This window comes from Mya arenaria, chromosome 11 (assembly GCF_026914265.1).
Source record: "Mya arenaria isolate MELC-2E11 chromosome 11, ASM2691426v1".
Taxonomy (NCBI): Eukaryota; Metazoa; Mollusca; class Bivalvia; order Myida; family Myidae; genus Mya; species Mya arenaria.
This window is the reverse complement of record NC_069132.1, coordinates 20301363-20326561: the sequence shown is the minus strand read 5'-3', so window position 1 is coordinate 20326561 and position 25199 is coordinate 20301363. Positions and strand designations below refer to the sequence as shown.

The 25199-nt window shown below is 39.1% G+C and overlaps 2 protein-coding genes across 3 annotated transcripts; both read right to left on the bottom strand.

The window, feature by feature from the left end:
* Positions 1 to 1685: 1685 nt before the first annotated feature.
* LOC128207702 (uncharacterized) lies at positions 1686 to 15642 on the bottom strand. 2 transcript variants are annotated; one of them, XM_052910784.1, is made up of 3 exons: positions 15435 to 15642; positions 14756 to 14857; positions 1686 to 3634 (listed from the first exon to the last, which is right to left on the bottom strand). In XM_052910784.1, exon 3 carries the CDS (start codon positions 3613 to 3615, stop codon positions 2278 to 2280), a length of 1338 nt encoding a protein of 445 aa, XP_052766744.1. In that variant the 5' UTR covers positions 3616 to 3634; positions 14756 to 14857; positions 15435 to 15642; the 3' UTR covers positions 1686 to 2277. The 2 variants fall into 2 exon arrangements, with proteins under 2 accessions (XP_052766744.1, XP_052766745.1); XM_052910785.1 differs by lacking the exon at positions 15435 to 15642 and having other exon boundaries at positions 14756 to 15012.
* A 5771-nt stretch (positions 15643 to 21413) lies between these two features.
* LOC128207208 (uncharacterized) lies at positions 21414 to 23329 on the bottom strand. The gene has a single exon (XM_052910006.1). It carries the CDS (start codon positions 22913 to 22915, stop codon positions 21683 to 21685), a length of 1233 nt encoding a protein of 410 aa, XP_052765966.1. The 5' UTR covers positions 22916 to 23329; the 3' UTR covers positions 21414 to 21682.
* Positions 23330 to 25199: the final 1870 nt, after the last annotated feature.

Below are 25199 nucleotides of genomic sequence, written 5' to 3'. Positions count from 1 at the left end.
GCTGAAGTAAAAGCAATTGCATCAGAACTGTAAGTAAACATTTGCACCAGTACTGAAGTGTAAGAATTTTCATCAGAGCCGTAGTGTAAGCATTTGCACCAGTACTGAAGTGTAAGTATTTGCACCAAAGCCGTTGTGTAAGCATTTGCACTAGAACTGTAGTGCAAACATTTGCACCAGTACTGAAGTGTAAGCATTTGCACCAGTACCGAAGTGTAAGAATTTTCACCAGAGCCGTAGAGAAAGCATTTGCACCAGTACTGAAGTGTAAGTATTTGCATCAGAGCCATAGTGTAAGCATTTGCACCAGTACTGAAGTGTAAGTATTTGCACCAAAGCCGTTGTGTAAGCATTTGCACTAGAAATGTAGTGCAAACATTTGCACCAGTACTGAAGTGTAAGCATTTGCACCAGTACCGAAGTGTACGTATTTGCACCAGAACCTTTATGTAAGCATTGGCATCAGTACTTCAGTGTTGGCATTTGCACCAATACTGTAGTTTGATCATTGACACCAGTAATGTAGTGCAAGAATTTGTACCAGTACTTTCTAAGTATTTGCATCAGAACTGTAGCATAAACATTTGCACAAGAACTGAAGTGTAAGCAAATGACACCATTACTGGAGTGTAAGCATATGGTCCAGAACTGTAGTGTAAGCATTTGCGCCAGTACTGTAGTGTAAGCATTTGCATCAGTACTGAAGTGTAAGCATGGACACCAGTTCTGAAGTGTAAGTATTTGTACCGGAACGGTAGTGTAAGCATTTGCACAACCTTAGTGTAAGCATTTGCACCAGAACTGTAGTGTAAGCATTTGAATCAGTACTGAAGTGTTAGCATTTGCACCAGAACTGTAGTGTAAGCATTTGAACCAGTACTGTAGTGTAAGCATTTGAATCAGTACTGAAGTGTTAGCATTTGCACCAGAACTGTAGTGGTAGCATTTGTACCAGTACTGTAGTGTAAGCATTTGCACTAGAACTGTAGTGTAAGCATTTGCACCAGAACTGTAGTGGTAGCATTTGTACCAGTACTGTAGTGTAAGCATTTGCACCAGAACTGAAGGGTTAGCATTTGCACCAGAACTGTAGTGGTAGCATTTGTACCAGTACTGTAGTGTAAGCATTTGCACCAGAACTGTAGGGTTAGCATTTGCACCAGAACTGTAGTGGTAGCATTTGTACCAGAACTGTAGTGTAGTCATTTGCACCAGAACTGTAGTGTAAGCATTTGCATCAGTACTGAAGTGTAAGCAACTGCACCAGTACTGTAATGTAAGCATTTGCACCAGAACTGTAGTGGTAGCATTTGTACCAGTACTGTAGTGTAAGCATTTGCACCAGAACTGTAGTGTAAGCAACTGCACCAGTACTGTAGTGTAAGCATTTGTACCATAACTGTAGGGTTAGCATTTGCATCAATACTGAAGTGTAAGCGTGGACACCAGTGTAAACATCGGAACCAATACTTTAATGTAAGTATTGGCACCAATACTTTAAGTACTTGCATTAGTACTGTAGTGTAAGTATTTGCATCAATTTGCACGAGTTCAGGCTTCCAAAGTCTTTGTATGCATCTTGAAGTCCTCTTACTCATGATTTCAGTGTTTAATATCTTATACTTGATACTTACCAGAACCTGAACACTCAAGTATCACGCTTAGAAATGGTAACAACACAGATGTATAATGAAATTTTAATTTAAATATATGAAACATACACAGAACAATCAACAAAACATTAAACACCATTTATAACTGATTTCAACCTTATCTGGTAATAACTGATCATTTACATTATTCAGATTTAGAATTTGAACGAAAAGATATAAACCGATTGACCTGTCAGCTTTTATTTGTGACCAACGACAGGGAATATAGGATTACAGAAATACTATGTCCTGCCTAATGGAACTGGCAGGAATTATGTCAGAGGAATAGGTTTGTAGGTTAAACTGATTTGGACATTAATCCTCCGTGATTAATGAAAGAGCTAAAAATGCATCAAACATATTTACCAAGTTAATTGTTATAATAGACGTGACTTCATTCAAAGCTATTTTAGAGGGAGCATGAAATATTAATTTCATATCAGATATGAATAGTAGTTAGCACCGTTACCCTGTATATAAATATTTCGAAAATAAAAAAGTAATGTAACTGTTTTAATGTATCCTGCAAGTTTTTCGTAATGTATGTATGTCGGCACTATATTATATACCCAGTTATGAACGCACGGTTGAGCACAATTCTCCTGCATGTATATATAACTGGGTGTTACATGACGGTTGCTCGGCTAGGGATGCCGTAAAGGTCACGCTGCTCACAACGCTTCAGTTTCTCCAGTTTTTCTATCCACGCCTTGTACATTTCCGATGTGGAGGGCGCCGGTGGCCGCTGCACCCGCCAGCACGTCTGCCGTTGGGAACGGCCTGCGATTTCCATTGCTGTCGTCACCGGCATCAAGTTGTGGGACAGCCCGGAGTTTTGAAGACGGACGTTGACCCGCGTGGGTGAATGCGCTTCCGGTATAGTCGGCTGCTGCTGTCCCGGCGGTATCCTCCACTTAAGTCCTATAGTTTCCACTTTCCTTCGGCCTTTCAATGTTTTACTATTTTGTATCAGAAATGTATCACTTCGCATACTAAGTCTACTGTTAAATGTTCTATTCTGGTTCGTTTTCGTCATTTCCTTTGCCGGCGACCTGTAGACGAGCTCCCGCTCTGGTGACACACTGATTGTAGTGTCTGCAAAGGAGAGCTGTGTGTTAGCTCGGGACATGTCGTCAGCACGACTGTCTTCCGGGTAATAGCGACTCTGGCGGCTCCACGACACGCTGAGGCCCTTCTTGCTCATCCGGGACTTGGAGGGCAGGTCCACGGGGCTGGTTATGTCAGCCATGCGGAGCGAATCTTGAATGTGTGTACTGTCCTTATTTGTCGTTGGCTTCTCTTTTATAGATATATCCAGAGGTTCTATCCGACTAGAATATTTATTTGTCGGCACAAATACACCTTTTAGTTTGAAGACCTTAACATGTGACTGATCATCTTTGTCCACCGTCGCGAATTCAGGATACCCCCCCTGTTCCATTGTACGGCTTGTTTCTCCAAGAGCCGGCAACAGAGATGCTGAACTTAAACCAGACCTTGATCTTAAAGAAGACTCTAATCGGTCTTGCTTGCGACGTGACACTTCACTTTGTTTCTGCAACTGTTTTTGGCGCTTTAGGAGCTGGAATGTCTCCTTGTCAAGGCGGCTGGACTCGCGGCTCAGTTCACTGCTGAACTGTCGCTCCAGGTTCTCCAGGTGCTGGAAGTCTTTGAGGGAGTCCCGTTTGATCTTCTGTAGCGTGTCGTTGTCTATGATACCGTCGGGGAGATTCCGGCGGATGCGTGCAGTGAGACTGTTGGCGAGAAGGTTGGCCCGCACGCGCTGCGCCTTGTTGTCCATCAGATACACGTCCTCACAGACCAGTTCCGTTAGCCGCTCTCCCGAAGTCAGAATATCCGTTATTGACCTATCACGAAGCTTCCAGCGGCGTGCCCTTCTTGATGCGAGGCGCCGAGTCGCGTTACCAAGAGGCGGCAGAGCCGACGCGCCGGAAGCAGACATCCGGGTACTTTAGTAAATCCTGAAATAGGAAAAAATGACTTTACTCCGTGTATACTCATACACAAGTGTTTCATGACATGCCCAGTTCAGTTTTCTACGTTGAAAAAAAAGGAAGAAAGTTTTGCATATGTACTCGATACTTAAACTGCATTCCAATGTAAGCCTAATTTTAACGTCACGCTCGTATCTCTAATTTCAGTATAGTTCCAGTATGAATCGATGCACATTGACACCTCGTGTGTTGCCTTAAGTAAACTGTGTCCGTCTTTGAAAGGCTCATAGCTTCACTCGTGATACGGAACTCCCCGGGGTGGGCGAGGTGACAGACTTGCACCCTTTGTAAGGACACAAGTATCGACCTGGGCCCGGAGTTGCTGACGGTTGGGGATTCGGACCGAGGAACAGCCCTGTGGTAAGCCTGATTTTGTTTGCATGAGGCTTATCGTCAGTTATGATATTCATTGAGGTAATCTAGAGCTTTGGTGTTATGACAAAGATCGACGAATTCGATGTTTGGTTATGAATAAAGTCATTACTTGTATGATAAAGGATTTTTAATCAGTCTAAGTTTTGATAAACTGAATGTTTTATGAAGAATTAATATTCGTCCACAGAACTAATAACGTTGGATTGAACAGCGACATGCTGGTTTTCGAACGTTAGCTGCGTACCCTTGTTTAACTGACATTAATAGACATTAATAGAACCCATTCATTTACATTTCTTTCTTTCAAAGGAATACAAAAGAAATGATGATACGGCATACACGTAATCAACGTTTATTTGTCTTCCACGAAGAGCAAGGAGAAATCCTTTCCGGGAAAAGCGCCCTGCAAGTCTGTCAGAGAATTCTTTGAAACTCTAAGTGTTGCAAGTGAAATAGTGCTGACATGTTCTTACTTCCAGCGTTTAAATCATTGAATATACCGAATTTTAAAAGATATAATTGAAGAAAAAAGTTTTACCTTAAATATTAGAAACCGTAATACTGTCCTCACTGATACGATGACAATAGCTAGGAGCTGTGATTTACGTGGAAGTATAAACTACTGTTTTGAAAGCCATTAGCTAGCTATATTGTCCAACTGACTGGATCAGATAAGCACTTGCAAACATATATAGGCATACTTGTGCATGTATAGACTGGTACTGTCGCATTTATGTCTTGAATAGACTGATGCTGTTACATGCATGTCCTGTATTGACTTCTGTTGTCGCATGAATGTCTTCTATAGCCTTGTGTTGTCGCATGTATGTTTTGTATAGACTTGTGTTGTCGCGTGTTTGCTTTGTATATACTTGTGTTGTCGCGTGTTTGCTTTGTATATACTTGGGTTGTCGCATGTATGTTTTGTATGGACTGGTGTTGTCGCATGTATGTTTTGTATAGAATGATGTTGTCGCATGTATGTTTGGTATAGAATGATGTTGTCGCATGTATGTCTTGTATAGACTGGTGTTGTCGCATGTTTGTTTTGTATAGACTGGTGTTGTCGCATGTTTGTTTTGTATAGACTTGTGTTGTCGCATGTTTGTTTTGTATAGACTGGTGTTGTCGCATGTTTGTTTTGTATAGACTGGTGTTGTCGCATGTTTGTTTTGTATAGACTGGTGTTGTCGCATGTTTGTTTTGTATAGACTGGTGTTGTCGTATATATGTCTTGTACAGACTGGTGTTGTCGCATGAATGTCTTGTAAAGCCTGGTGTTGTCGCATGAATGTCTTGTAAAGACTGGTGTTGTCGCATGAATGTCTTGTAAAGACTGGTGTTGTCGCATGAATGTCTTGTAAAGACTGGTGTTGTCGCATGAATGTCTTATAAAGACTGGTGTTGTCGCATGAATGTCTTGTAAAGACTGGTGTTGTCGCATGAATGTCTTGTAACGACTGGTGTTGTCGCATGAATGTCTTGTAAAGACTGGTGTTGTCGCATGAATGTCTTGTAAAGACTGGTGTTGTCACATGAATGTCTTGTAAAGACTGGTGTTGTCGCATGTTTATTTTGTATGGACTGGTGTTGTCGCATGAATGTCTTGTAAAGACTGGTGTTGTCGCATGAATGTCTTGTAAAGACTGGTGTTGTCACATGAATGTCTTGTATAGACTGGTGCTGTCGCGTGTATATCTTGTATAGACTGGTGTAGTCGCATCTTTGTTTTGTATAGACTGGTGATGTCGCATTTTAGTTTTGTATAGACTGTTGATGTCGTATATATGTCTTGTATAGCCTGGTGTTGTCGCATGAATGTCTTGTTAAGAGTGGTGTTGTCGCATGAATGTCTTGTATAAACTGGTGCAGTCGCGTGTATATCTTGTATAGACTGGTGTTTTCAAATGTTTGTTTTGAATAGGCTTGTGATGCTGCATGTATGTCCTGTTTAGACTGGCCTGTCGCATATTTATTTGTATATATGCTTGTGATGTTGCATGCATGTCTTGTATAGACTGAATTGTCGAATGAATGTCCTGTACATACTGGTGCTGTCGCATGTTAATCTTGTATACACTTGTGCGACTTTGTCTAGTATAGCCTTGTGCTGTCGCTAGTTTGTTTTTGATAGACTTATGATGCTGCATGTTTGTCCTAATTGACAGTTGCTGCATGTATTTCTTGTATATTTAATTATAGTATATAATATATTAAAATATAAGTCAGTATAGTACTTTTTTATGTTGTCACCATAGAAATATCCTTATTGTTGCTTCGTTCGTATCCTATTCAGTGCTGTAAACACTAAACACTTCAATGATCCAGGGCGGACTGCACTCAACTATTTCAAATGTCAAGGTCAGAATACCGGATGCTGAATACCGGCTATAATCTAATGCTCTCAGGCATCACTGGTATATCATGAACAACGTATGGCGCTTCTCAGCACATATTGGGGAATAGGAAAAGGTCATACTTATGGATTTAATACGTACATATGTTTTATTTGGTCAGATAATTCCTTGCGTATCGATATGAGTAAATAATATCACCGGGTACCAGCTCATAAAAGGAAACAGTCGTGTCCTTATCAGGTTAAGTGTTCGATACAATATTTCCTCACAAGATCAATGGCCAGCATGTCGAAGTTAAATCTGCCTAGGTGGCAGAGGCTAATTCACGTCTCAATATCATATCTGTCACAATGTTTTCCTAGTTCGGTACTTGAGGCACTGTGCTGGGGATTTAATTTAGAGAGAACAACTATGCGGTTATTATGTAAATGCATGAGGTAAAAGCCACTGCTTATCCTGAACATCAATATTGAACTTAAGCTTATCTGGACATATTAGCTCTTGATATCATGATTTCATTATTGGATGAGTGCGATGAAATTAGCGAGGCACTTTCGCGACCTTCGTACTTGTTGTTCCACTTGTTAATGGTATGTATGCACTTACTGGACGGGTCTTGTTCCACTTGTCTGGACCGGTCTTGTTACACTTGTTAACAGCATGTATGCGCTTACTGGACCGGTCTTACATATATACGTTTATAGTTAACCGCCCGACCAATTTGGTAATCTTTTACAGAACAGATTTAATAGTAGAAGTATTCGCTTTCCGCTTCAGAGCTGGGGTTGGTTCCGCCAGGGGCACGTTCTTGTTGCCCCTCAAGGACAACGCCATATGCAGTACTGGTTATTCCTCAGTATACACTATTATTTCGCTTTTTTATCAACTCCATTCAAAGCCTAAATACGCATACATGATTGCTATTGCTACAATTACGAACTTCTTTATGACAGGTCTTTGAAGTAGTTGGTCATTATGCTATTAAATGAAGATTATAGCAGTTTTGAATTACAAGTACATAAATAAAACGTTAATATATGCACACGACAAAAACAAATGTTTATTTTTTTTTTTAAATATTGATTTTGAAGTACTTATTAGTCCGAAAAATGTAACATTTATTTCCGAATTTAACATTTTGGGACATAATTTCAACTGTTGTACACATTTTTATTATAATAAATACTTCGTTTTCTATACGACTTAAATACATTTTTAATGACTGTGTTAAACATCCATTTATTTCTTCTTTTGGGTCTTATTTGTCAAACGTGTGGCATAATCGGCGGTTTATATCATAAAAAACGCAAGTTTTACAGCATATGTAAAAAACACCTTCGAAGAAAGATTTTCTGTATGTATAAAAGGTATTCGTCTCGCGCGAAAAAAAGAGTGCAAAATGAATAAAAAATGATGTTAAAACGTATTTTTAGAGTCATCCGTGTTCATTGAATGTGTGCATTGCCCAATCTGTGGATAAATGTATGGGGCCAGGGCTACGGGACGGCTGGGCTGGTCGGGGACGCGATGGTAGCTTTGTTCTAATTCGTTCGCTCGTCTGTCTAACCATCCGAAATTAATGAACAGGATGTGTTGGCTTGTTGCGCATGCACGAACATATCATTGATATCATTTTGCTTGATTGAAATAAAGAGCCACCACTTGCACCATGAAAGGATACGAGCAAAGTCAGAGTAAAAAAAAACATAGAGTTTTGCATCTGATCTTCGACAATGGTGTAGATGCTGGTGTCGTCAGCAAAGTAACGCATATTGGGCCTGTGTCTCGGAAACAATGACAATGATATAGGTAAAGAAGAGTAGGGGTCCCAGATTTGAGACTCGGCTGGGAGGACCCGGTAAGGTTAGGATTTAGTTTATTGTACAATATAATCCTTCCCTAAACCTTCGGACTCACGGGTCTTCGGATCTGGGCCTTAAGAGTCGCGGGCTTAAAAATGAAATCCCAATCCCATTTAACACCTAAGTAAAATAACTCATAAACTCCATGAACTTCGAAGTAAAGAATAAGTTCCTATACACACCAGAATGAAGGCTCCGTATTTTGTGGTTACGTAAGTAGCCTCGTCGATTTCAAATCACTAAGTATCTCATTGATTGAAAGTCATTGGTTTCCACGACTATGCCTTTACAGGTGGGTAAGAAATGACGGATTTCAAAAGGATAGTCAACAATACTCTTTTTTCCAGGAACAATGTTTGGTAAGACGGCGAGTCTCTACATAGCTGAGCTCATTTGGAAAAAAATGTGCTACCACGTCCGTTCGTTCGTGCGTCAATCAAGATGTTACAAAATACTCGGATTATTCGTCAGGAGAACGTGAACCCATGGATTCATACGAAGGCTAGTGCACGCATCACTGGGAATCCGTTTACCATTAAGATATAACTAAGCTGCGTGAAGTTAGCTAAACATACGACATTGGACATTCAAAATCGAATGTTGTGCTGGCACGACATTGGACATTGGACATTCAAAAGTGAAAGTCGTGCTAGCACGACATTGGACATTGGACATTCAAAATCGAATGTTGTGCTGGCACGACATTGGACATTGGACATTCAAAAGTGAAAGTCGTGCTAGCACGACATTGGACATTGAACATTCAAAATCGAATGTTGTGGTGGCACGACATTGGACATTGGACATTTAAAAGTGAAAGTCGTGCTAGCACGACATTGGACATTGGACATTCATAATCGAATGTTGTGCTGGCACGACATTGGACATTGGACATTCAAAAGTGAAAGTCGTGCTAGCACGACATTTGACATTGGACATTCAAAATCGAATGTTGTGCTGGCACGACATTGGACATTGGCCATTCAAAATCGAATGTTGTGCTGGCACGGCATTGGACATTGGACATTCAAAAGTGAAAGTCGTGCTAGCACGACATTGGACATTGGACATTCATAATCGAATGTTGTGCTAGCACGACATTGGACATTGGACATTCAAAAGTGAAAGTCGTGCTAGCACAACATTTGACATTGGACATTCAAAATCGAATGTTGTGCTGGCACGACATTGGACATTGGACATTCAAAATCGAATGTTGTGCTGGCACGACATTGGACATTGGACATTCAAAAGTGAAAGTCGTGCTAACAGTTAGCACATCAAATCAATGTATGACATGTTTTATGAAGGAATGTTGTTTTTTATCGACTTTAAATTAATTTTGATGGCATGCAATATTCGGATTTTTTGTTTGTTTGAGATATTGTCTTGAAATTATTTGAAAAGGGTCAGAGATCACAAAGCAATGAACCATTATAAAATTTATCAACACCAACAGAGCATTGTCATGACGATTCCATCGCAATATTTGAAACTTAAGCATGATTCAGATATATATGATGTCACATATGCAGAGAAAGATTCAAATGAATATACTTATGAATGGTCGTGGATTATATGTAGACAAACAGTGATAATGCTTTCAAAATGGCATATATTTAATAAGCTTAATTGTTTACACACCACTGCTACACATCTAGTACCATTTATAAAGGAAGTGAAGATAATTATATCCACAGTATATAATGACATATGGAAAATATAGACATGCATTGATGATTCCTACAAGTATAAATGTAATCGTCCGTACATCTTTTTTATCTGGTTTTACGTAAACACAAAAAAATATTGTCAATGAGTCGATAAAGTAACCTATTCCTACCTGTCGACTTGTTTTTTTATCGACTCAGTTAGTCGAACATGCTACGTCGTCTTCATTTGGTAAAGTTTATATGAAATAATTGTGTTCGATAAACCTTTTTGATATTTATAAGACGACAGAATTACACAAAGCGTTTTATAATCAATCGCATCGACATTAAAGAATTCAAAATGACGTCTTCATCACATACGACATAAGTTCTTATAGGTTTTACAGAATATACCATTTATACATGTAAAATGTGACACCAGAGCCATTGGAAATGGCATCTTGGGCAGAACTGACAATGGTTGAAAGGGTTGAAAGGAAACAAAGCGCAAATAATTATATAAACCCAACAAATGTGCACTTCAGTATGTGTTTATCTACAGAGCTTTAGAATAATTATATTACATTAATGAATGTGTCTGCATTTACATGGGAATATGTATGTATATCAATCGAAAGGATTGTTTTAATACAACTCTCAATAACAATGTTGCGGACTTTCAAATACAAGTTTCTTTGTTAAATATGTGTTAGGTACCTCAAATGTATAATATTGTCGGACATGGATGTGACTTAAGGCAACATACACACAGCTAAACTTGTCAATGCATAAACCATTGGCGATAATGCTACATTTTGATGCATGGGGATCCCATATAATTTTGGTATTATTTTAAAGGGTACTCCTGACAGATAATTAATGAGTAAAAATGACCTATGTCCAACAATTATTATTTGTATACTGGTTGTCGTTTCATTATATTTTTTCTCTTAATATTTACCACTTCCATTGGATGCCTAAATAATATTTGGTCACTATGAATAGACAGATATACGTTATTATAAACCATATTTAAAAAAATAAAAGCCAAGTTGAATGTCGTTATTTAACACAATAATTTGAATGGACAAATTAGAATTGCAGCCTTATCAACAGTCCAAGATTTCGGATATATATATATATATATATATATATATATATATATATATATATATATATATATATATATATATATATATATATATATATATCTGCCACCTCAGAAAAGTAGATTCAAACATTTGTCCATGCGTGAAATTCTTATCTTCCCAACGGGCAAAGATAAACAAGTACCCGTATGGAACTCTTTTTATTGCCTTCACTTTGCTGCATCCAGAACTATTTAAAGAACGATTTGACTATTAACATAATCTGAATAACTGCGCGAATATCTATGACAATCAGGAATTGTCATATATCTATGCGCACATTATTTTCACTACGCACAAAAAAGTTCCAGCGATAAAATACATTTTTACATTATTTTGTTTAACTGCGGTGAGAGAAAAAAACATCTACCATAGTCGCTCGTGTAAGATAGGTTCATACCAACCCTCGCACAGGGTGTTCTGCGGAAACAGGTAAACCTCGTTTCCGCAAAAAACCCTACGCTCGGGTTGGGCTGAACCCATCTTACACTCTCGGCCATGGAAGATACTAATAGGCTACATAATGTGATTCTTGAGAAAGAAATAAACTTGAGTGCTTCTACACTTGACAAAAAATAGCGTGAGACGGTGTCCAAGTGTGCAGGTCGTGTGGTAATGGACCTAGCTTTCCGACCAGCCCGCCATACCACACGTTTCCAAAGGTTTCTGATTGAAGTACTGCACAATAGTGCGTCTCTCTGTGCATCGTGACTCCTGCAAGTTGATATATTTTGTTCTGACACCTAATTGTTGCGTGATTCAGCACTTGTTCCAATGAAACAAAACTCGTTTGAATGTCCAATGTCGTGCTAGCACGACTTTCACTTTCGAATGTCCAATGTCCAATGTCGTGCCAGCACAACATTCGATTTTGAATGTCCAATGTCGTGCTAGCACGACTTTCACTTTTGAATGTCCAAAGTCCAATGTCGTGGAAAGCACAACATTCGATTTTGAATGTCCAATGTCGTGCTAGCACGACTTTCACTTTTGAATGTCCAATGTCGTGCCAGAACAACATTCGATTGTGAATGTCCAATGTCCAATGTCGTGCTAGCACGACAATCACTTTTGAATGTCCAATGTCCAATGTCGTGCCAGCACAACATTCGGTTATGAATGTCCAATGTCCAATGTCGTGCCGGCACGACAATCGTTTTTGAATGTCCAATACCCAATGTCGTGCCAGCACAACATTCGATTTTGAATGTCCAATGTCCAATGTCGTGCTAGCATGACTTTCACTTTTGAATGTCCAATGTCCAATGTCGTGCCAGCAAAACATTCGATTTTGAATGTCCAATGTCGTGCTAGCACGACTTTCACTTTTAAATGTCCAATGTCCAATGTCGTGCCAGCACAACATTCGGTCATGAATGTCCAATGTCCAATGTCGTGCCGGCACGACAATCGTTTTTGAATGTCCAATGTCCAATGTCGTGCCAGCACAACATTCGATTTTGAATGTCCAATGTCCAATGTCGTGCCGGCACGACAATCGTTTTTGAATGTCCAATGTCCAATGTCGTGCCAGCACAACATTCTATTTTGAATGTCCAATGTCCAATGTCGTGCTAGCACGACTTTCACTTTTGAATGTCCAATGTCCAATGTCGTGCCAGCACAACATTCGATTTTGAATGTCCAATGTCGTGCTAGCACGACTTTCACTTTTGAATGTCCAATGTCCAATGTCGTGCCAGCACAACATTCGATTTTGAATGTCCAATGTCCAATGTCGTGCTAGCACGACTTTCACTTTTGAATGTCCAATGTCCAATGTCGTGCCAGCACAACATTCGATTTTGAATGTCCAATGTCGTGCTAGCACGACTTTCACTTTTGAATGTCCAATGTCCAATGTCGTGCCAGTACAACATTCGATTTTGAATGTCCAATGTCCAATGTCGTGCTAGCACGACTTTCACTTTTGAATGTCCAATGTCCAATGTCGTGCCAGCACAACATTCGATTTTGAATGTCCAATGTCCATTGTCGTGCTAGCACGACTTTCACTTTTGAATGTCCAATGTCCAATGTCGTGCCAGCACGACATTCGATTTTGAATGTCCAATGACCAATGTCGTGCTAGCACGACTTTCACTTTTGAATGTCCAATGTCCAATGTCGTGCCAGCACAACATTCGATTTTGAATGTCCAATGTCCAATGTCGTGCCAGCACAACATTCGATTTTGAATGTCCAATGTCCAATGTCGTGCTAGCACGACTTTCACTTTTGAATGTCCAATGTCGTGCCAGCACAACATTCGATTTTGAATGTCCAATGCCCAATGTCGTGCCAGCGCAACATTCGATTTTGAATATCCAATGTCCAATGTCGTGCTAGCACGACTTTCACTTTTGAATGTCCAATGTCCAATGTCGTGCCAGCACAACATTCGATTTTGAATGTCCAATGTCCAATGTCGTGCCAGCACAACATTCGATTTTGAATGTCCAATGTCCAATGTCGTATGTTTAGCTAACTTCACACAGCTATAACTATGTTTCCCTGCTGTCCGTCCGGGTATACGTAATGGTGATACGAGAAGTATAAAGCCGTTGCACATACATGTAAATCATGTGAAGATCAAACAATTTTTGTCAGGGTTTTTGTTAACTATTTTCAAGAAAATGGTGGGGTCCAACTCTGGGGCCCCATAGGGAAATTAATTTTATTGACTACAACTATGGATTATGGCATGTCTGCTTCCCTTGTTATTGAAAACATGCACGTGATGTCTGAGTCGGTCAAAAGCTACCCATGGCCCGTGTTTATGTCGCCGACTGTAATACACCCACACCACACAGTCACAGGTCCACCCAAACATGGAGTGTACACGACAACTCCATATAGTGTCTTTATGAAAAAAAAGAGTTTCGGATTCTATCTGAGGAGAAATTTACTGAAGTGAGGGGAAATGCGTTGTGCGTTGTAGATCGGCGATAGGCAATGTAATGGACGTCACAATAGGTTCACCTAAGTAATAACTCAACAAAATAACGCAACATGAATTATAGTATCGGCCTGGATCGCAGCTATTTGAAATTTGTTGTGTTTTGTCGAGGCATGATCTATGACCCAGGTCAACCAATTTTGATGTCCTATGATTACATTGTCGGTTTATGATCTACGATCCAGTTCGACCAATTCATTTATTTTTTGTTAATGTACGATATACGAACTACTCGCCAACTTCACATTATATTGAGGTATAATATAAACGTGAACGAAATATTCTAGATCCGGTAGGGGAATGTTCCACTGTGCCGCGTTAGCTTGTGTGACTTAATTGAAGATCATGTACATGTATTAACCAGCTGCCTATACGCGAGTACGCGGCCGAATCCACATTATTCTGACAAAAACATCAACACAATCAACACAATCAGTCGGAATTGCATAATGTGTACTTGACTGCATGATCCTTGAAGTGTCCATTTTCCAGTACTAAATAATGCACCTTAGAACGTCAAGAATGCACCAGATTGCAACATGGTTTTCAAAATTTTCCGGACCCCCTCGCACTATTATGAATACACATGACTAGAGGGCTAGCTACGCCCCTGTTAACTAATCTATGTCAGACTATTTGTTTCTTAGCAATCTTATCAAAGCATTTGACAATTGCGCATTTGCTTAATTAAGAACTCAATACTATGTTATGCGATCGTATACAAGATACACTTACCATGATGCCGAAGGTCCAGTTGTGAAGGGTACAGATTGTGTGCTCGAATCCGGAAGTCGTGTTTGATTACCGATGCTAGCCACTTTGAAACACTACTTCTTTCTGTAAAGGTCAGAACACTATATATTGAACCATAAAATACTAAATATTGACTGCCGCTTGAAATTTTCTGCTTAAATCAACTTCATCAAAATTAAATTCAACAAAAACTGTACAGTTGTGTTTAGTTGACGCTAGTGACAATCTGTGCATCTTGAGAGGCGTTATCTTAAATAATCGTAAACTCAAATGCTAAATAAACATTTAAACAATTGTTGAATATGGTTTCATTAGTAGTCAGATCTGGTCTCGGGACGGGCATTGTATGGAACTGTATTCATCTTGTCCAATATCTTATCTACTATCTTTCAATGTAGGATGAACTTCATATTAGTGGTAGTCTTAATGGCTCTACATTGCTTTTGTATATTTGTCAGGGTTGGACGCCCAGTTATGAATGCAGATATTAATGTATTTTGTTCTTAAAGTCAGACTTTATTCAAAGCTGAGACACTTGTTATGCGCTGCACGCTACACCATATCAATCCAGCCTGAAAGCCCTTTTCTATCTATTTGGAATCTTATCATTTTGAATTATATTTGAAATAAATTACTGAAGAATACATGAAGTTTGACTTACAAGTTTCCGTAGCTATTCCAATTGATTTAAAGCCTTCTAGTCAACGGCAACTAAAAGCCATGGTTACGTCACTTTTTAAATTATTGAAATGTAAAACGTCATTTTATTTCACACGCCTTTAGATGACACTCATTACCATTACATTGATACATTGATGTAGTCCGCCTTCGATATTTTTAATATGAAAAATCAATTACAGTATGGTATGAATGGGTGATCTATGCATATATTAGTTTAGCTGAATTATGATAAGATATTGATCTGGTGCTACTATTTTGCCGTATACTGCGGACTTAAGTGCTGATTGATTTTTTTAATCTAATTGTTGCAGATCGCATAAAATGAAATAAAATGTTCATTAAGTGCAAAATCATTTTTGAATCAAATAAATTACTCGTTTATTAAATATTGGACGAAAGCGATGAATGTTATCGCGCTTAAGATCCTTGAAAATCATGAACATGATTTGTCAAACCTTTGGAGTTTTTTTTTTATTAGACGCATATTTGTAACTCTACAGTACTAGAAATGGTCAACATGGTCGAACATTTGTTTCAAAAAAGCCAACTGGATTAACGAACTTTCTGTCAAAGCTTTAATTAATACTAATCCAAATCCCTCTAAAAGTCCAGCTTATAGGAAAGTATACTGTCAAAGGCGAACTCTTTTTAACGTTGTCTTGATTGAAATAAATACATGTGTTCGGTTGGCGAAATATTTTAAAATCGCTAAAAATAATTAGAAATTCTCCTTCTTCCATGCTCGGGTAATACATTAGGAGACCCTTCCTCTGCTACGTGAAGAGCAGCGGCAATTTGTGCACCCGATGCAAGTATCGAGAAAGGGAAGTAACTGTGGATTGGTTTAGTCTCCATCTGACATTAAGTTAAGTCCCTTATCTGATCGATATTTAATTGAATATTATTATCGCAGTGGTATTGAATGAACTCTTCTTGGTTGAGAAGTCACGACCGCTTTGTTCCTAACACAAAGTTATATAAACTATTCGTACGCAGGGTACCAAACTTCGTCTGATACCCACGATTGACCCAATCCTTTACCCTGTATTCGTGAATGGCAGTAATGGAATGGGTCAGTCGTGGGTATCCGGCGATTCACGATCGACAAAGTCATAAAGTTACTAAAACGAGTTTTCTTTTCTAAATAAGTACGTTTCATGCACACGTGTATGTACCTTTTAATGATTTTAGCGATCTTATTGTTTAGCACCTCCACAATCCCAGCCTCTAATATCTGACTATCGGTCCACCTGGCTCAACTTATGGCTCTCTGTCCAATGGTCTGTCTGGCGTATTAAACGTTTCTTGAACTTAAAATACCAGACCCGTGATCACGAACACTTGTCCAGGTAGGTTGTCAATTAGATTCTTCTAAATGTTTTTACCAGCACGACAAGTTTTAAGCTACCGTTTGTCATGAATACTTCGAAGACCTCATCATCACAATAACTATGCAGACAAACCAAACATTGTGTAAGTCAATGAGGGCATAATCAATTTATATTGTTATGCCCCTTTAATTAAAAGGGATAAAAAGGTTTGCAAATGTCAGTTGGTCGGTCTGTTTGTCGGTCGGTTAGCCGGTAGACGAATTCTAGGCCGCGAAATAATTTGAGAACAAACCATGAAACTTAAGTGGTGTGTTGCCTTTGACCAGTAGATGACCGTTTAGTTTATAGGTCAGTAGGTCAAATGTCAAAGTCACAATCAATAGTCTTATAAACTAGATTTTTTCTCTGAACCACTTGAGTGCGGTTTGACCTAAGGCTATAACACTTCACTGATATGTTGTACTTAATACGTACATGCTGTTTATAGGTCAGTAGATCGCGACAACAGCTACCTTGTCTAAAACTTTCTTCGCACAATACAACAAAAAGTGAGGACAAAGGGTCACGAAACTTCACTGGTAAATTGCTCTTGACCAGTACATGACCTCTTTTGTTTTGGGGGTCAGTACATCAAAGGTGTAAATCACACTAAACACTTCTTGAAAAACCTTTGTCTTAACAAATTCTTAATAACGCTTTCACTTTGGACAATGGAACTCCAACGGTAGGTTTCATTGACCAATATATTTCTTCTTTTTTGAGGCCAGTTCCTCAACTTATCAGTTCATGGTGAACTTTGCCATCATAATAACTTGGGTTGCCCTTGACCAGTACATGACCCTATTGTTTTATGGGGTCAGTAGGACAAACGTCACGGTCAATAGTCTGAGGAAAACAATAATAAGAGAACGGTATGACCTGGGACACGAAACTCCACTGGTATGTTTATGGCGTCAGTAGAAGAAAGGCCAAGGTCACAGCCAAGGTTTTATCTAAAATATACATAGGACAACAAAACGAATTATGATGGATAACATCAAAGACATATCAATGCGCCAACGAAAGTTCCTCAATATCTGTAAGACAATCATCAATACTCGCCGAAAGGGGTTTCTGATTTTTTGACTGGGAGAATCCCACAGCATTTAGGTATGACAACCATTTTCCGAAGTGTGTTGTGTCAAAAGTCGAAATGATCATTATTCAGTGAAATCAGTGGTTTTGAGTATATGAATTGGCTTGTTGTTTTTTTGTCCAGAAATGTCCATTTCACAAAACTATTGTAGCCATATGATTTCATTGGAAATGGTTTAAATTCGGAGTCGAATTTGGTAATACGAATTCCATCACAATTTGGAAGTGGCTACAGTTGAAGAGACAGAAGAATGTCGTTTACGACTTGTTTATTTAGTTGTAATGGATTAAACCCATTAATCTGTAATATATGAACATAAATGCACTTAATTAGCATAATTTAAGTGGATTAAGGTGTAAATATTTAAAGCGATTCATCGCCTATGAATGTTGTTGAAAATGACATATTACGTAACTGATGTCTCAAGTGCCAACTCCTTCCTGTCTACGTATTCCAGAAATAAAGCCGTAAAATTATCTCCCTTGAAGACTGATGTCGCTTAAATCAACTCGTAAATATTTTCACCATTAACAAGTATGCCATTCAAAGACAGCAGAGGGATATGCTAGAACCAACACACAATTGTTGCCTGACTTTTGACGTTACGTCTAAGCAGTCAGTGAGAAGGCCGTCGTTAAAATAATGTTTGTAGAAATTATTCAACTTAGTATGTTCATATATAAAACGTATTCAGAATTTGATTCCTCGACTTCGTGTCGTTATTGAGTCAGTTGATACAATCATCACATACCATTCGTATATATCTCTTAAATTGTGTATACAATATGTAATTCCACCTGCTAGTCACCGAAGCATTCGTCAAGGTCAGCTTATGTGAAAGGTAGCTCATGATGACAATTAGTTCGCGAAAGTTGATGATGTTGACGTCATGACGTCGTCTCATAAACATGGCGACCAACCGAACTTTAATTATATCCCTAGGCACATGTGCTATTGCAGCTTCTATTTTCTTGGCGTGTCTGAATTATTCTAGGAGTCGGTGGTCGCAATCGGTGAGTATTATTATTTTTCATCAGAAGCAAATTATGCAGAAAGTGATAAAGAATCAAAAATTATAATCTGTCGCCGATTTTGCTGCTATTTGGCTGTAGACGATTGTATAAAACTGGATGAGTTGTTATATTTTGGCCTGCATGCACCTTTAAACGATTTGATTAGTTTATTGTAATTAACTCATTATTAATTTTATACAAATGAATGCTGGTTGCTCACACACTTACAATACTACGTTTCCCACTTCACTATGCATGAAACACATTTATACTGTAACGAACACAGAATACTATTTATAATTTACCCAGAACCGTTTTGAGAAGAGGATCGAATGCTCGATAAATATTATGTCAGTTGGGTCCGAGGGTTCAGATCCCAGTTAAGCGACCCTCACATCATGTATGTCTAGTAAGTTATTAGAAATAAACAAATATTTTTTGTTCAGAATTAAAGTGGTTTTGTGGGGGCAGCAGCATCCAATATTGATCTCGATCGTTATACTATTTTCGTTTTTACTATCTACTATGACAGCCGACTGAGGTTAGTTGTGGAGAGCCCAGGCCTCGTACAAGCCGCCGCCGCCGTCGACGTTACCTCAGTTTGGCGAGGGTCCGCTCGTGCAAGGACGCCGACACGTTCTCAGACGTATGCCTTCCCAGTGACCAGCCCAATACGGTCACACTGGATGAGTTCAGTTCCCATTCGTCGCTAGAATCCGACACTGTTTCTTCTTTCACGGACACGGAATCCTTAAGTCTAGACTCTTCCGGTACAGATTTCGTTTATACAAGTTTAAGTAGCGATAGTGACGATGTGTTTACAAACGCTGTAAGTGACCAAAGCAGCTCGTCCCGGAGTCCAGACGAAGAGTCATCATGTCACAGACGACTTTTAAATACGTCTAGATTTACAGACCCGCAGACATCGGAGGTTGACTTTCAAGAGTTGCTTATATCCCCAATAGTGGAGTCACATCCTGTGGACGAGCGGATGGAGCGACGGCCCTGGTCCCCGCCAAGCCCTGTCGTGGAGACCTTTGAGCCGACTGGAGGTGACCTGGAGGCGCACAGGCGCGTCATTTACGAAACGTATAATAACATTGTGGAGCCGCTCAGCCCTAACACCGGACATACCATCAGCAGCTGGAAGAGCGGCACATGACCCGCTGCAGACGCGTTTACAGACATTACCTGCGACATACAAGTTCACGGACAATTCACGAGGGCTCTCTGTATATAATTACCGTAAAAAGCTGTAAAATAGGTATTTAAATATACACCTGTACATGTATATAACATTAATATTACATCACAACGTAAAGAGTTTTACAAGTATATGTATTCAGTATATGGTTCTCAACACTGACAGCAAGAAAGACAAGTCAACGGCTATGGCACACTTTATGTAGCAACACGATACGTATATATGAAATACCAGTATATTTAATAACAATAATTGACATAAACAAATCAATCATTTATATAATTGCCACTGTATTATCGTGTTGCAGCGATTGGGTTTTGGTATGATTTAGAGGTACATTATTGAAGGACTCCGGACACTATATATATTTCAAGCAATTAAAGGTATTGATAGTCATTTTGTTGAAGTCATGCATGTGCTGCGAGTTTGCGTGTTTGGTAATTTTATCATCCATGAACAACATTTCATTTTATTTTCTTATAACACGTTGTTGCATACTGCATATATAGGACTATATATATGTATATATTATACTTTACATAAATTTGTCCCTTCTTTATATATATATAATCTCGATCGGTCCGTATATCACTGTATTTAGTGAAGTTTATAATTTAGATGTAGAATTCATAAAGTTTTTTTCCAATTTTTAAAAAGTATCAATAATGCATCACATGCAGAAAATTAAGTTTATTGAACTCATGCACCTAAAGAATTTTAGCGTCTTATAATTATGATAGGCAATTGTTTATAGATAGTTTAACCTGGGTTCTTGGATAACCCGCGTAGCTTTGTTTCACGCTGACATTATTTTGAGAGACTCGTTCACAGATTGTATGTCGGCAATACTATTTTTTTTAGAAATGGAGATTTGACTTCCGTTTATGGTAAAGCACCAAGCAGCAACTGGTAGATACTCATTTGAACAGAATTTTCTAAACCTAAACACTCAATTTTCTATAGCGTTACGAAGGCTTTTCAGCAAAAAAGAGCATTTTCTATAACACTTTTAAATCATGATAAACAGCTGAGCTGTAATTGAACCTTTGATTAATATTTCACAAGAAATCACTGTGTTGATGTTTGATCTAGAACAGGTGAACGAGCCGCTTTAAACTGAACTGAGAGAGTCGGGACACAGACACCGCAAAGTCACTACGTAGAGATATTATTTTGAATAATGCACTAGACAATTGTTATAATCATGCAGAATTGTTTTTGATATATTTACTAATTACACACGCATAGAAACTATATAATAGGATGTTTTAACATTTAACCATTGACTCCAGTAAAAATTTCAATGAATGGAGAAAATGTACACAGTTTACATGCCATGAACATTGAATAGTTTTTCATGCAATAAACATATCGTATTGTATTCAATCGAATACACAACTGTACTGACACAAGGTTTTCCTGCACAGCGAACGACAGATTCTTGTAAAAACGAGGCACCTTAATCTTTGAACTGATACAAACATAACAACATACAACAAGTATTCTGTGACATAATGTAACAATGTTACAACACTATTTAATGGTCTACTTGACAGGCCTATTAAAGTCCATGTTAATATTCGGCACAGTCAAGCTTCTAACGAAGATGTTTCCGATGGAGCGCTTATTTTCGTCTTCCGGAGTTCCAGGCACCTGGATGCGAGACTTGGAGTTTGCTTGATCCAATGACATCTGGAGTCGCACGGAGTAATAGTCAACGCTGGTGCCACTGCCGCCCACCTGCACCTCCTCCAGACCATCGCAAAACTTCTGGACCTCGTCGGTAAAGTCCACACTTCGCGCCTGCTTCAGTCGCAGTGATACCATGTCCAGCTTCTTCCCCTCTTGGAAGAAATCGACGCGCTGTTTGCCGGCGTTCTGCGGTGAGTTTGGGGAGGAGGGCGAGCGAGGCGCCGTGTCGTCGTCCACCTCTACCTGTCCGTTCATATGTGCCACAGTGTTAGGTCTTGGGCGCTCTGTTGCCACATTTTCAAGGAACTGAACTGTAGGTTTGCGTTCCTCGCTAGTATCATCTCCTTCGTTTCCGTTTCTTTCGGATTCAGATTCATGTTCAATAGTGTTAGTGTCTTCATTTTGTTCAATAGTACTTTCAGAAAATCTGTTAGTATTACTTTGCTTCGAATCTTCAGTAGCAGTCCTCCCAGTATTTAGGTGTAGTTGACGTTTCAAAAATTCTTCGTCCACTCGCATTCCTAGTGTTGTCGCTGGTCGCACCTTAAGTTGCTCGTCATCGTCTCTAGAAATGTTAACATCCTTTACTTCCGTTCCGGAAATCCTTGCACATGCAGAAGCCGGTCTTTCAAGTAACTCATTGTCGTTCGCGGCTTTGGTAGATGCTTTCTGGCTCAGTTCGTTGACTTCCTTCGGTCTTCGAGGTGAAGTTTTCGGGATTTCTATACACGGAGAGAAAGACGATGCAGTGCAAGGTCGTTGCTCCAACTTTTCCAGGAATAAGTAGTCTTCTTCTGATACTGCAACAATGTTCGTATTTAGATCACCGAGATTTTTCGACCGCAATTCTCTTTGTACGTCCCGCTGTCCAAGGAGCCGCGCATGCGCGAGACGGGAGCGTGTGAGACGGGCCTGGAATCGTTTGTAGAGGACCTTCTGGTCAACCTTGATCTGGTGGACGATGGCTCGCTCCGATCGGTCCAGAACAATCAGCTTCTTCCGAAGCAGCATCCCTTCTTTCAAGTTGGCAGAGATAACGGACGGCGACCGCTCCGCCACGTCCCCTGACTTACCAACAGATGTCATCGCAAAGGTCACAGTGGCGAGTACTTAAAATAACGGTACGTCAAGCGATCACGTTTTTTTTTATCAATTCCAATGTTCACTTGCATGCATTGTTGTAAACGAGCCTTCAAAACTGTCACCATTGGCGGTTTTACATATATAATTGCTTTATTCTAATTCTCTGCTCTTTTTGTTAAAAAAAAAATACATGATAAGACACTTTTTGCATCAAGTATCGCGCTGTTAGTCTTAGATGGCAATTAAGCTTAGTCCATCGTTGATTGCTGCATATCAATAATCTGATGGCTTTCTTTTCATCCGCGGATCATAAGGAATCGTGCCAAATTAAATGCCCAGGCAAACTTATTTCCTCAAAGAATTCAATGCATTTCCACTTTGTTAATCCAATAACTTTTTGAAAAAAAAAATTGTCATATTAAGCGTATCACTTCTTAATAACAACAGTTAATGGTCTCTTTGAAGGTGTAGTAATCGGGTGCCGTCTTGTTCTTTAAAAAGAAATCTCGGTTATGTGATTAAACACTAATAACTTCTTTTGCACGTAACTGGTCTTAACAAATTGACCTCATTAACCATATATAAAATCAAGTGAAAAAGTTAAGACAAGTACATATGGTTAGATTTAACAATTAATGGGATTTTTGCACAACGTTTCTTTATAAATGATATCTTTGAGTATGAATGGAAATACAAACATTTACCGGTGGCCCGCATGTTTTGCCATAGAAAACTATCTCGGAGAAAAGATTATGTCCTAAGATTCGTATGCAATTATCTCTGTTGTTTACTTTTGTTTTGTAAAAGGAGATAATTAATGTTTCATATATATACTACAATGCTGCATAAATACAAACTACAGTACGTGCTGCATAACCACACTTAAATGATGCATATATACACACTAACATGATGTATACATACTCTACATTGGTGTATATAAACACAAGATTGCTGCATAAACACACCTCGTTCATGCATATACACATTTCATTGATGTAAAAATACATTTCAATGCTGCACACACATATTACAATACCGCACAAAAACATTACAATGCTGCATTACCATTTCATTACTGCATTAGTAAGCTAAATTGCTGTATAAACACACTTCATTGCCACATAAACACACTACATTGCTGCATAAACACACTACGCCACATAAACACACTACATTGCCACATAAACACACTACATTGCTGAATAAACACACTACATTGCCACACAAACACACTACATTGCTGCATAAACACACTACATTGCCGCATAAACACACTACATTGCCACATAAACACACTACATTGCCGCATAAACACACTACATTGCCACATAAACACACTACATTGCCACATAAACACACAACATTGCCACACAAACACACTACATTGCCAACTTAACACACTACATTGTCACATAAACACACTACATTGCCGCATAAACACACTACATTGCCACATAAACACACTACATTGCTGAATAAACACACTTCATTGCTGCATAAGCACACTACATTGCCACATAAACACACTACATTGCCGCATAAACACACTACATTGCCACATAAACACAGTACATTGCCGCATAAACACACTACATTGCCACATAAACACACTACATTGGAACATAAACATACTACATTGCCACACAAACACACTACATTGCCACATAGACACACTACATTGCCACATAAACACACTACATTGCTGCATAAACACACTACATTGCTGCATAAACACACTACATTGCTGCCAAAACACACTACATTGCTGCATAAACACACTACATTGCCGCATAAACACACTACATTGCCACATAAACACACTACATTGCCGCATAAACACACTACATTGCTGCATAAACACACTACATTGCCACATAAACACACTACATTGCCACATAAACACACTACATTGCGGCATAATCACATAAACACATTACATTGCTGCATAAACACACTACATTGCTGCCAAAACACACTACATTGCTGTATAAACACACTACATTGCCGCATAAACACACTACATTGCCACCAAAACACACTACATTGCTGCATAAACACACTACATTGCTGCATAAACACACTACATTGCCACATAAACACACTACATTGCCGCATAGACACACTACATTGCTGCCAAAACACACTACATTGCTGCATAAACACACTACATTGCCGCACAAACACACTACATTGCCACATAAACACACTTCATTGCTGAATAAACACACTACATTGCCACATAAACACACTACATTGCCACATAAACACACTTCATTGCCGCATA